The sequence below is a fragment of the Gymnoscopelus microlampas genome, assembly GCF_963454915.1.
Source record: "Gymnoscopelus microlampas genome assembly, contig: SCAFFOLD_108, whole genome shotgun sequence".
In the NCBI taxonomy this organism is placed as follows: Eukaryota; Metazoa; Chordata; class Actinopteri; order Myctophiformes; family Myctophidae; genus Gymnoscopelus; species Gymnoscopelus microlampas.
The window spans coordinates 69,434-84,308 of NW_028155783.1; the positions used below are offsets into that span (position 1 = coordinate 69,434).

The window sequence follows — 14,875 nt, forward strand, 5'->3', positions numbered from 1 at the left end:
TATGATGGTGTTGTCTTCATTATGAATCATTTAAATGTTAATTGGAATGAATAATGAATATAAATGCAGATATTTATGTTTAACTTGATATTGTGTCATTAAATGTGTTTCAGGGCTGAGTAGCTTCCTCTGCTCTGGACACAGTGAAGGTGAAGATTCATTTAATATGTATTCTATGTATTCACTCAGTAAATATCCTACTTACACCTGTCACTGCATTATTATTATTATTATTATTATTACCCTTATTATTATTACCCTTATTATTATTACCATTATTATTATTATTATTATTATTATTATTATGCACTCTTTATGCCAGTCTATTTTTAGTATTCATTAATTCATGCTTTGCATATCTAGTCAAAATGGTAAATGGTAAATGGTGCATTTATATAGCGCTTCTATCCGAAGCGCTTTACATTGATAGTGCCATTAATCCATTCACACACACATTCATACACCGATGGCGGAGGAAACCATACAAGGCACCAACCTGCTCATCGGGAGCAATTAGGGGTTCAGCGTCTTGCTCAAGGACACTTCGACACTAACTCTAGGGGAGCGCCCCAGCCCGGGATCGAACTGGGAACCTTGCGGTTTTCCAGCTCACACTACTCGGCCACTCTACCCCTGAGCCACTGCCGCCCCACTGCTTGATACTGGGATTTACATACTGTAACATTTCAATTGATTCTGTGTGTGTGTGTGTGTGTGTGTGTGTGTGTGTGTGTGTGTGTGTGTGTGTGTGTGTGTGTGTGTGTGTGTGTGCGTGTGTGTGCGCGTGCGTGTGTGTGTGTTCAGCTGTTCTAACCCTGAAACCTGACCAGTCCCCCATATTTACTGGAGAATCTGTTGAATTCATGTGTGACATCAACGAAGGAAAGGAGGATGACTGGTTTTACAACTTTGACAAAGGTGGTATTGAAGTTCGTTCCTACACTAAAGATAATGAATATGAATTTAAAGCACAGCCAGGTCACAGTGGTGAATACCAGTGTACTGGTGTGTATAAAAAGGATCGCCGGATTAAAAGACAAAGTAACAAAGTCTCCTTGATTGTATCAGGTAAGTCATATTATCATACTCATCACTGGCACTATGATTAAGATCATTTACAATACTCATACAGGTATATGAACCCTTTAGTTATGGTTATATGGGGGGTATATAGACGGATTTCCGCGCGACGTCATCACAGAGCAGAATGTGCAATCTGCGCATGCTCGGGGGAAACGAATTGTTGCGCCGTTCACTCTGTTGTTGTGTTCGGGAGTTAGATAGCCATAATTCTGCTATTATAGGCATAATAGGCATAATGCTGCTATTATATACAAACAGATCCAACTTCCGACAAATCATTTTTATTGAGTAAACAAGGTATTACAAACTGCATAATTCAATCTACTTTCATTAAACCCGGTGAAGATCATTTCTTTTATGAATGGACATTTGACCAGAGCTGCTGCGGGTAATGGCGCCCTCTATAGGCTTCCCCCTCCTCTGCGCGGTCATATCCTCTCAATGTTTACAAACATGAAACCCGTCTATATGCATCATCATAATTTGTCAAAGCATTTTTTAACAGTCTTAAAGGAGCACTTGACCCAGTTTTCAGCCTTATCTTCATATAATTCTTCATTATACTGTAGTCTGTCTGCTCACTCTGTGTCTCATTGGTGGGCTGTGGACAGTTCAGAAACCTGGAAGTTCAGATTCTAAGCTAATAAACTATAGTCTTTCTCTTCCTGGAAAGTTAGCATGCTGAAATAGAAGCCATTGTTCTTGCATTAATCAATACAAACAAACAAACACAGAAACAAATAATAATATGAATAATATGAATACGTTTGAAATCTTATTTGAAATGGCCACATTTGCCCATCGATGATGTCATTGGTAGGCAGGTTTCTGAACTGTCCACAGCCCTCCTCTGAGACACAGAGTTGATACAGAAATGGCAGCATCTTATAATGTTGTTTCTTTTCTCTCTTAATGTTTTGTGAGCACATTGAATGGCCTTGTTGTTAAAATGTGCAATACAAATAAATGTGCAATACGAATAAACTTGCCTTGTTATGCTGAGCATTAGTGAGGACCAATTAACTATAAGGTTGGACATGGGTGAAGTGCTCCTTTAAAGCTGCACTATGTAACGTTCCTCTTCTAACTCTGTGTCCACAGCTCTGCCTATAGCTACTGTGAGTTTTTCACCAGACCCTGTCTACACTGGAAAGACACTGACTGTTACATGTCAATACAGTCTAAATATACTGACTGGACTTATACATGGTTCAGTGGCGAGACTGTAGTTTCCTCCACTGTTAGAAAAGGTATAGTTAGAAACATCCTCACTATCCATGAAGTAGAAGATTCTGACCAGGATGACTACAGGTGTCTGGGTGGGAGACAGTCCCATCCCAAAACCTCAACACTCAGTGTCAAGAAAAGACCTGCAGTTCTAGGTAAGAAACCACATGAATCATTTTAAACACACGCATGCGCGCGAGTGTGCACACACACACACACACACACACACACACACACACACACACACACACACACACACACACACACACACACACACCCACCCACACACCCACACACCCACACACCCACACACACACACACACACACACACACACACACAGTAGATGAGCATGGTGAGAGTTCTTTGAAAATAGTTTCTGATAAAACTTTACTTATCATTACTAGTTACTTACCGGTGAAGTGCGCAGGCAAAATAGTTACTGGTCTACCTTAAGTCGGTCCACCTTAAGGCCAGGAGCTGATTTCATTAGCTTGTTTACTCCGTGACATTGTGTCTAATGGTGGCGAGCCAATAGATTGGCGTTATTGTATTGTTATTCTTATTCCTATACTATCCTAGATATTAGATTTGTTTGAACAATACTTTTCTACATTATGATGAGACTTGAAGTGAACCATGGTTCGGGAAGACGAAACCGAGAATTGAACCGAGGACGTCTGGGCCGAGGTTTCCTGGTTCGGTCCAAAACCATTACTATTGATGTGACTTTTCCTCAGTAGTTTCTGCCTGGATATATTTCCTATCATTTGACATAATAATATCAGTTAACTTCTCCCAATAAAACACTATATGATCTCACTGATCTTAATGTATGACAGCTGTGCAGGTAGATAGAGACAAGATCCCACTGTAGCTGGAGGGAGCTAAGATTAGCTAGTTGGACATCAAGTACTAATTAACAAAAAAAACACAAAAAATATTTTCAAGGCTGCACTGCATACAAGTATATACATACTTTGACAGATACATGTGTTTGATCATGTGATAATTATGTGTCCACAGCTCTGCCTACAGCTACTATGTGGTTTTCACCTGACCTTATCTACACTGGAGATACACTGACTATTACATGTACAATACAGCCTGTATATAGCTGGACTTATATATGGTACAGAGGTGAGACAGTAGTTTCCTCCTCTGGTAGACACAGTATAGTTAGAAACATCCTCACTATCAGTAAAGTAGAAGATTCTGACCAGGATGACTACTGGTGTCTGGGTGAGAGAGAGGACCGTCCCAAAACCTCAAAAGGCAGCGACAAGAAAAGACTTGAAGTTCTAGGTAAGAAACCACATGAATTATTTAAAAAAAACACGCGCGCACACACACACACACACACACACACACACACACACACACACACACACACACACACACACACACACACACACACACACACACACACACACACACACACACACACACACACACACAGTAGATGAGCAAGGTGATAGTAGTTTCTGATAAAAAGGAATATACCATCACAATACTGAATCATTTTATTTTCTATTGATTAGGGGTGTAACGGTTTGCAAATACATGGTTCAGTTCAAACCTCGTTTTTTTAATTTAATGTTTTCATAATCTCTGCGTTCTGGATTTTAATAAATAAAATACAAAATATCAAGAACACTTCAGAACCCTATGATGTTAGATTTACTTTATATATTAATTTAACATGAATTAGTAATTCTACATTTGTGATTATTGATAATCTTGCAAGAGCAGTTTCAGGAGTTATATGCAAAGTTAATATTTAATTTCAAACATGTAATCATAGTGCATCATCATAGATCAGAGCTTTACTGAAGAAATGGCATTTTAACAATCAACGGTCGATATAACTTTGTGTCTGTTGAACATATATTTGTTTGAACAATACTTTTCTACATTATGACGAGACTTGAAGTGAACCATGGTTCAGGAAGACGGAACCGAGAGTTGAACCGAGGACGTCTGACCGAGGTTTAGTTGGTTCGGTCCAAAACCGTTACACCCTTACTATTGATGTGACATTTCCACACTAGTTTCTGCCTGAATATATTTCATCATTTGACATAATAATCTCAGTTAACTTCCCCCATTAAAACACTATATGATGTCACTGATCTTAATGCATGACAGCTGTGCAGGTAGATAGAGACAAGACCCATACTGTAGCTGGAGGGAGCTCAGATTAACTAGTTGGACATCATCAAGTACTAATTAACTCTAACATCTAATAAAAAACGTTATTTTTCAAAGCTGCAACACATACAAAATATACACAATTTGACTGTTTTGCACTTCTTCATGGACCTACCTGCGGATTATACCAGTGTCAGTCTACCTTATGTGAACTATGCGATCCACACACACTGACACTTTGCACCTTAACGTCCATAGCATATCATGTACAGTAACCTATATATCTGCTGCTATGCTCACGCACCTTTATGTCTTACCTCAGGTACTTAACGTTTTTACTTAATGTGTAAACATGTAGATCATTTGTTTGTATGTTATTTTACTGACTGATCTCTCTTCCCCCTCCCCTTCTTTTTCTTCCTTTTCTCTTAACAAAAGAATGATTGAGTCTGCACAAAAACAAATTGCACCGACTGTTTTACACCTGTAAACCTGTGACAATACAGTTGATTCTTATTCAAATACATGTTTGATCATGTGACAACTCTGTGTCCACAGCTCTGCCTACAGCTACTGTGAGCTTTTCACCAGATCCTGTTTACACTGGAGAGACACTGACTGTTACATGTACAATACAGTCTGAATATACATTCGACCGGAATTATAGATGGTTCAGAGGTGATCCTCTAACTGAAGTTATCTCCTCTGATAGACGCCATATAGATAGAAACATCCTCACTATCAGTAAAGTGGAAGATTCTGACCGGGATGACTACTGGTGTCTGGGTGGAAGACGGTCTCGTCCCAAAACCTCAAAACTCAGCGACAAGAAAAGATTTGCAGTTCTAGGTAAGAAACACATGAATCGTTTTACACACGCACGCGCGCACACGCACGCACGCGCGCGCGCACGCACGCACGCACGCACGCACACACACACACACACACACACACACACACACACACACACACACACACACACACACACACACACACACACACACACACACACACACACACACACACACACACACACGTCAGGGTCTAACTGTCTAATGGAAGAAGTGCTGCCAAATAGTTTTGCTCCTGTTTTAGGATTATTACGGTCATTTCCGGGTTGCACGGCCCAAGTATTAGTTACAGTAATGTTTGGGCTGGGATGCTTTTCAGTAAAAGTGGTGGTATTAAAGACGTGCGTTTGTATGTGCCTCGACGGAGTGGGGCGGTAGAGTATCTGCTATCTGCGTGCCGGTTTGGTGGGCCGGTCTGGTCCGAAATGCCAGGGCTGAATTTTGGTCCCAGTCCGGTCCTGTTTGTTTGAACAATACTTTTCTACATTATGACGAGACTTGAAGTGAGTCGCGGTTCGGGATGATGGAACCGAGGTTTCCTGGTTCGGTCCAAAACCGTTACACCCTTACTATTGATGTGTACTGTAAAAATGGCATTCTAACAATCAAAGGTCGATATAACTTTGTGTCTGTTGAACATAGATTTGTTTGAACAATACTTTTCTACATTATGACGAGACTTGAAGTGAACCGCGGTTCGGGAAGACGGAACCGAGAGTTACACCCTTACTATTGATGTGACATTTCCTCAGTAGTTTCTGCCTGGATATATTTCCTATCATTTGACATAATAATCTCAGTTAACTTCCCCCATTAAAACACTATATGATGTCACTGATCTTAATACATGACAGCTGTGCAGGTAGATAGAGACAAGACCCCATACTGTAGCTGGAGGGAGCTCAGATTAACTAGTTGGACATCATCAAGTACTAATTAACTCTAAAATCTAATAAAAAAACGTTATTTTTCAAAGCTGCACCACATACAAAATATACACAATTTGACTGTTTTGCACTTCTTCATGGACCTACAGTACCTGCGGATTATACCAGTGTCAGTCTACCTTATGTGAACTATGCGATCCACACACACTGACACTTTGCACGTTAACGTCCATAGCATATCATGTACAGTAACCTATATATCTGCTGCTATGCTCACGCACCTTTAGGACTTACCACAGGTACTTAATGTTTTTACTTAATGTGTAAATATGTAGATCATTTGTTTGTATTTTATTTTATTGACAGATCTCTCTTCCCCCTCCTCTTCTTTTTCTTCCTTTTCTCTTAACAAAAGAATGATTGAGTCTGCACAAAAACAAATTGCACCGACTGTTTTACACCTGTAAACCTGTGACAATACAGTTGATTCTTATTCAAATACATGTTTGATCATGTGACAACTCTGTGTCCACAGCTCTGCCTACAGCTACTGTGAGCTTTTCACCAGATCCTGTTTACACTGGAGAGACACTGACTGTTACATGTACAATACAGTCTGAATATACATTCGACCGGAATTATAGATGGTTCAGAGGTGATCCTCTAACTGAAGTTACCTCCTCTGATAGACGCCATATAGATAGAAACATCCTCACTATCAGTAAAGTGGAAGATTCTGACCGGGATGACTACTGGTGTCTGGGTGGAAGACAGTCTCGTCCCAAAACCTCAAAACTCAGCGACAAGAAAAGATTTGCAGTTCTAGGTAAGAAACCACATGAATCATTTTACACGCACGCACGCACGCACGCACGCACGCACGCACGCACGCGCGCACACACACACACACACACACACACACACACACACACACACACACACACACACACACACACACACACACAGGGTGTGTCAGGGTCTAACTGTCTAATGGAAGTGTGTGTGTGTGTGTGTGTGTGTGTGTGTGTGTGTGTGTGTGTGTGTGTGTGTGTGTGTGTGTGTGTGTGTGTGTGTGTATGTGTGCGCGCGTGTGTACGTTACTTCTACAGAAGCACCTGTTCCTGTTCTCAGCAAACACTCTGACTGGCCTGAGATTTTAATTGGAGAGACTCTTATTCTGAAATGTACCATACAAGGACGTGCCTCTGACTGGATGTACACATTTTATAAGAGCACATTGGTTGTTAAGTCTCCCAGTACAGAACCTGAATACACGTTAAGTTCTTATCAGGAGGATCTCAGTGGTGAATACCAGTGTAAAGCTCGACGGCAGCAAGACCAACAATCTGCCAAGTACAGCAACACCATCACTGTGTCTTTTAAAGGTATATACTCTGTACGACTATGATACTGTTTGAGACAGACAGACAGACAGACAGACAGACAGACAGACAGACAGACAGACAGACAGACAGACAGACAGACAAGACAAGACAGACTTATGGTATTTGTTTTTTATTTGCAATATGGAGGTCATAGTGTGGAGTATGGTTTTTACTCTAATTTAGACAAAGTCAAGGTGGTCTGTGCTGTGACAGTTAGTTTTAAATGGAGCCACAAGACGAGTCGAGTGAAGAGAGAGGCTGGGCTGCTACATGTGGGCAGCTGTGTGTGTGTGTGTGTGTGTGTGTGTGTGTGTGTGTGTGTGTGTGTGTGTGTGTGTGTGTGTGTGTGTGTGTGTGTGTGTGTGTGTGTGTGTGTGTGTGTGTGTGTGTGTGCGTGTTAACTTCCTGCACTCATTTTCTACTGACAGTAGTAGTTCCCTTTCTTTCTCTGCTGTGTCTGACACTAGAGCATTGTTATCAGCATAGTCACATTTCTACTGGTATTATGTTACATAAACTTAACTTTAGGTATGGGTTTGGAAAGGTTTAATTATTGTAACTGATAAATGGTAATATTTATATATAACTTATTTGATAACCCTTTACTGGGTGTATTTCAGACCTATTTTGAGTCTTTTGATGAGACTTAAAGTGAACCGCGAACTTACTATTAATGTAATTTTTCCTCAGTAGTTTCTGCCTGACTATATTTCCTATAATTTGACATAATAATCTCAGTTAACTTCCCCCATTAAAACACTATATGATGTCACTGATCTTAATGCATGACAGCTGTGCAGGTAGATAGAGACAAGCTCCCATACTTTTTTTTTCCAAAAACACGTGAAACACGTCATTGGCACGTTGCGCCATTACGGTGAAACACGTCAATGGCACTCAATGAGTTAACACATTCACCGCCAGAGTTTATTCATAAGGTACTCACCCACTGCCAGCGTTTTTGAGTTTTATAGCCTTTTGAACCGTTCACAAAAAAATTATATCCATTAAAATCCGCGATCGGATGGTGTTTATAAACAGCAACGACGGACGTACGAGCCCTCATAATGTTTACACTTTTTTTTCTTTTTCTTCTTCTGTGGTATCAGCGGCTAAAACAGGCTGTAAACGTCATATCCGTTTGGCTGTGACGTGGCTGTGACGTTTCCCCACCGGCCATCTTAGATTAGCTTAGCCTCCGATCGGCTATCAGATCGTTTTTAAACACAAAGAGGATAACCGTTCGTCGATCAAAGAAAAGAAAATACAACCGGAGCTTACCATTCGTTTTTTAAACCGTGTGAAAACCATGATCTTTAGCCAAAACCAGGGAAAAACTGTTTTTTCAAGATAAAAAACGAACCGGAAACGGTTGTCGGAAATTTTCTCATAGGATCAAGGATGGTACCAAAACATTTTTTTTTCGTTATCAAACCACATAAAAAGACGATCCCGAGATATCTCGGTATCCGCAGGTAACGGGTGGATTTAATGTCCCGAGATATCTCGGGATTGGCAGTATATGTGTTAATGTTAACATTGAATAAAAAAAACGTTATTTTCAATGCTGCCCTGCATACGGTATATGCAAAATTGTACATGTGTTTGATCATGTGACAACTCTGTGTCCACAGCTCTGCCTACAGCTACTGTGAGGTTTTCACCAGATCCTGTTTACACTGGAGAGACACTGACTGTTACATGTACAATACAGTCTGAATACACAGACTGGACTTATAGATGGTTCAGAGACACTTCAACTGTAGTTATCACCTCTGATAGACACAGTATAGATAGAAACATCCTCACTATCAGTAAAGTAGAAGATTCTGACCAGGTTGACTACTGGTGTCTGGGTGAGAGACAGTCCCGTCCCAAAACCTCAACACACAGCGACAAGGAAATATTTGCAGTTCTAGGTAAGAAACACACACACACACACACACACACACACACACACACACACACACACACACACACACACACACACACACACACACACACACACACACACACACACACACACACACACACACACACACACGACTATCGGGATACTAAGTCTTCCAGTGCAGATCCAGAATACACTTAAAGTGGTGAATGCAAGTGTTGAGCTCAACGCAAACATGACCAGCAATGGTCCTCCATGTACAGACAGACAGACAGACAGACAGATGGTCTTTAACTTTCATTTGCAGTCTGAAGGTCATATTGCTATCAGTATACAGACAATATGTCAGGTCCAGTGGTGTAGTGATGTGTGGAGTAGGGTTTATACTCTAATTTAGACAAAGTCAAGGTGGTCTGTGCTGTGACAGCTAGTTTTAAGTGGAGCCACAAGACGAGTCGAGTGAAGAAAGAGGCGGGGCTGCTACATGTGGACAGCTGTGTGTGTGTGTGTGTGTGTGTGTGTGTGTGTGTGTGTGTGTGTGTGTGTGTGTGTGTGTGTGTGTGTGTGTGTGTGTGTGTGTGTGTGTGTGTGTGTGTTAACTTCCTGCACTCATTTTCTACTGCCACTAGTAGTTCCCTTCCTATCTCTGCTGTGTCTGACACTAGAGCATTGTCATCTGCATAATCACACTTCTACCGGTATTATGTTACATATACTTAACTTTAGGTATGGGTTTGGAAAGGTTCAGTTATTGTAACTGACAAACACTTTACTTTCAGGCGACCTGAAAGGCAAGGGTTTTCAAAGTACATGCCAGTCCAATGGTAATCCTACTGAGCAAGTGTATTAATTCATTAATGAATTAATATTCAGTGTAGCTTTCAACTTATCCAGGCAGTTTGTCCAGTAAGTGTGTGTTTATTTCTCTAATGTAAACAACAGATCAACCAAAGGCCACACTGAAAGCTGAGCAGACATTCATACCAGCAGGGGGCAATGTTACACTGACCTGCTCTGTGGAGGATTCATCTGGATGGACATACTACTGGTACCAAAACAACCAATCACTGATCATACATGATGATCAATACTCTACTGGACCAATCAGAGTGTCAGTAGGAGGAGTCTACAGGTGCAGAGCAGGGAGAGGAGATCCAGTTTACTACACTGAATACAGTGATGCTGTCATCTTGAACACTGCTGATGGTGAGTTGTTTAAAAATCTCTGTCATGCCAATAGCCTGGGGGCAGGAGATCACCCCAGTCCGTCATGTCTATTAACAGATAATCTCAGGCACCACTCGACTGAGAGGCGTGAAACTTCCTACACACACAAGTGGGGAGAATTAGTTATAAAATAAAATAAAATAAAATAAAGTAAAATAAAATAAAATAAGTATATCTTTACAGCATGGCCAAACCATAATAATTCCCCACAAACGTAGACCAACCAATTCAGTGAATCTCTTAGTCACATTGTTGTTGTCGTTTGTAATTACACGTGTATTTATTATAATGTTATTTTCATTCAGTGTTGTAGTTACATGTGTATTTATAAAGGTCATTGTAATATCTTAGTCACATTGTTGTTCAATTTTGAAATTACATTTATAATGTAATTAAACTGTTTTGAAATTACATTTATAATGTAATTAAACTGTTTTGAAATTACATTTATAATGTAATGAAACTGTTATTTTCATTCAGTTTTGTAGTTATAGCACATTCGTAAGGTAATTAAAATGTTATTATTATTTTGGTTTCAGTGTCTGGATCAGAGGAACAGAGTTCTCTACTTGTAGTGGGTCTGATTGCAGGACTAGTGGTTGTCATTATACTGACCATCCTACTGATCCTGCTGTGTAGATACAGAAAAGATAAAGGTAAAATAAAATAAAAACAAACTGACTACTCATATTCTATAAATAAATACATTAATTAATCAATCCCTGCTACAATATGTAGTGACATTGTACACAGAGGACTGGTTTACAGTGTAAAACAATATTTAACATACTTTACTCTTTATTACAGATTTGTGTTGTATCAGGTATGTACAACTATCTATCTGTAGGGCAACACTTGTAATCCACTGCCTTAATAGTATTGTATTAGTTTGTTTGCTTCATGTTCTTCTGTGGAAGAACCACACACCTACTGTCTGAGTTCTGAAGTTAATGTACTAAACTACTGAACTATCTATCTACTCATGATCTGGGAATTATGCTCATTTAATTATGTTAAAATGTGTTTTAATGTGTAGAATAATAACTATGACAAAAAGCAACTCTAGTAACAACATTTATATAAAACTAATTAGTGAACTATGAGGCTTCAGACTGTCTGTCTGATCTTCAAACTGTTTACCGCTTTATGTTGCTAAATGTTTATCTTTAAACAGATCTGTCGAGTCCCAGGGAACCAATCAGAGCATAGCAGCAGACCAGAGGACCAATCAGAGAGGAAGGCCAGACGATGGACACGCCCCACTTCAGCATGGTCAGCCCTTCAATCAATCAATCAATCAATCACATACCAGCTGATCAATAACAGAACTGCAGTGATATAATGAATGAATGAACAACAAAACCAGGCATTTGTTTTACATAACCAAATACATTTTAATTAGTTTCATATAATTAAATGTGTTCTACTTTTAAAACTACATTTATAAACAATCAACATGTTTACAGATAGTTTACACCAACATAACATGGAATGTAACTGATCAGGTTTACCTTCACCAGTAGGTGGCGCCAACGTCCATGAAGCAACTGAAGGCTCATTAACAACATTAAATAAACATTAAATGTGTTTTCAAAGAGGCAGCAGTTAGATTTGACAGAGTTGTAGAGATTAACAGTCATTTAATTTACATAATGTCTACTTTATGTTGTTTCTTTCAGACAAGGCTGCAGATGAATCCAGTGATGTGACATATTCACAGATTGAACTCAAAACTCTCGGCAAGAAGAAGAAGGGTGACAAACCAAAAAATAACATGAACATGTTTTTTTTCATGTTATGAATATGTTTAAGGTGCAGATTATGGACTGTACAGTTACGGGTTCGATTCCCGAGCCTGACGAATGCTAAATGTCACTCCCTGTCTCTCTCTCCCTGTTTCCTGTCATTCTCAACTATCCAATAAAGGCAGAAAAGCTAAAAACTATCTATAAATAAATACATTTTGAATGGTTTAGAAACATTTTAACAACATAAATCTTGTATGGGGGTCAATAGTACAAAATAGTTTGTCCCTGGCCTATTACATTAATTAATTAATTTGGGGGTCGTTGAAATTAAAAAGTTTACGAACCAGTGCAGTAAAGCATGTGTTATGACAGGCTGTGTCTTCATAACAGTGTATAATCATTTGTATAGTTATGTAAACATAAATACAAGCATTCCTAACAGAAAGTTTCCTCTACAGAGAAACCTGCTGATCCAGCTGACAGCTCTTTGTATTCTGAAGTGAAGCCTGGATCCTCTACAGGTATATTATGTTATGATGATGATTATTATGATTATTATGATTATTATTATTATTATTATTACTAGTAGTAGTAGTAGTAGTAGTAGTAGTAGTAGTAGTATTCTATGGATCCTCTACAGGTACATTATATATCATTATTATTATATAAATATTCACACACATGTTGTTCTGCATTAACTATTCACTGAAAAACTCCACTGGTTGTGTAAGATTATCATTAGGGTTAAGGTTAAGGTTAGGGTCACTGGCCAAATGGGTTTGAATTTAGACTGGCTGGTCAAGTTGTTTAATTTACGAGTCACTAAGACAGAGGTTGTAACCAATGATATAAATGTCTGTCTGTCTGTCTGTCTGTCTGTCTGTCTGTCTGTCTGTCTGTCTGTCTGTCTGTCTGTCTATAGGAGCAGGAGAAGCAGATGTGACCTACGCTCAGGTTGATCACCAAAACAAAGCCAAAGCCAAGAATAAGAAAGGTATGTGAAATACATATCCACCAATACAGTACAGTGTCAATACACACTACACACTAGTATGATAATGTTTTGTTCCAGGTTGGTAAATGAAGATGTCAGGAAAATACATTCAAGACAACATGGAAGAATCAGAGTTGTATTTATATCCACATAGATGTAAATCATACAAACATGTATATCATATATAACCTATGTTATTATATTGTCTCTGTCGAGTGTAAACCTCATGTTGAAAACTGTTTCAAACTTTTCAGGATTCAAATTCAAAAATAGTAAAAGTAGCAGATCTACAAGCTCTTGTGATGCTGTAGTATGATCAAGTAGGTCCTTCATTTACGAAAAAAAAAAAAAAAAGAATATGGAGATAAGTGGTTTCTGCCCGACAACAATGACATATAGCTAATATCTAAAATGACACAGATCAAATCAAATCATCTTATAGAGAAATGTACACACGCACGCACGCACGCACGCACGCACGCACGCACGCACACACACACAAGCTGAGCTGAGCTGTTGAATCCCACATACAGTACATGCCTAGACGAGTTCATCACACCGGGAGTGTAATGAAGGTACAACTACAAGTCAGTTGGATTATACTGTGAGAGTTGTGTTGTGTTTTTGATATAGTTTAGCTTTAACTTCAGAGCAGGTGATCCCTCTATGGAATGAGGCTGCACTAGTGAGTGTATGTGTTCTGGTGCTGCTGTGATTATTTAGCAGTGTTGAAGTCACTTCAAAGAAACAAGTCATTAGGCAGGGGTTGTACTCAATGATTGACATCTATCTGTCTGTCTGTCTGTCTGTCTGTCTGTCTGTCTGTCTATAGGAGCAGGAGAAGCAGATGTGACCTACGCTCAGGTTAATTACCAAAACAAAGGCAAAGTCAAGAATAAGAAAGGTATGTGAAATACATATCCACCAATACAGTACAGTGTCAATACACAATACAATAGGATTATTCCCCTCAGCAATGTATGTGTTGCATTGAAACATAATGATAAAATACCTCTAGTCCTGGAAACAAAGGCAGATACAGCCTCATATGGTTAAAAGTTCAGATGAGTAATTTGAGTATTTAATCATACTCAACATACTGTGGATTAAAATGTACTACTAATCATTTTTTATAACATGTTCTGTGTATTGTTTTCCATTCACAGAATCAGCAGTTCCAGAAACCACTGAAGACACAGTTTATTCTCAGGTCAAACCAGGAACAAGCCGTGGTAAGATTCTATTTTATTTGACATCTACAGAGCCAATGCTGCTATAGATAACTCTGTATTTATGCTGTGAGCTCCTATTAGATAAATACAAACTGACTGACTAAAATATATTATTGAATGACAGCCATTGTTTCAGGGTTTGACTTGTATGATGCTGTTTGTTCCAGGTTGGTAAATGAAGATGTCAGGAAAATATAGTCA

At 39.2% G+C, this 14,875-nt stretch overlaps 2 protein-coding genes and 1 long non-coding RNA gene across 3 annotated transcripts in view; 2 read left to right on the forward strand and 1 right to left on the reverse strand.

The window, feature by feature from the left end:
- LOC311041262 (alsin-like) overlaps positions 1-14,875 on the reverse strand; it is a 72,955-nt gene that overhangs the window by 49,848 nt on the left and 8,232 nt on the right. The gene's annotated exons all lie outside the window — the stretch shown is intronic.
- On the forward strand, positions 3,520-11,741 carry LOC311041264 (neogenin-like; the record flags this gene model as incomplete). The annotated part of the gene is made up of 8 exons (XM_084086165.1): positions 3,520-3,613; positions 5,018-5,308; positions 6,733-7,023; positions 7,307-7,582; positions 9,217-9,501; positions 10,416-10,679; positions 11,240-11,356; positions 11,737-11,741. The coding sequence occupies exons 4-8, from the start codon at positions 7,411-7,413 to the stop codon at positions 11,739-11,741; spliced, it is 843 nt and encodes a 280-aa protein (XP_083942291.1). The 5' UTR covers positions 3,520-3,613; positions 5,018-5,308; positions 6,733-7,023; positions 7,307-7,410.
- Positions 11,845-14,338, forward strand: LOC311041263. The gene is made up of 4 exons (XR_014600385.1): positions 11,845-11,972; positions 12,380-12,454; positions 12,907-12,969; positions 14,275-14,338. It is a non-coding gene; the product is annotated as an uncharacterized lncRNA (long non-coding RNA).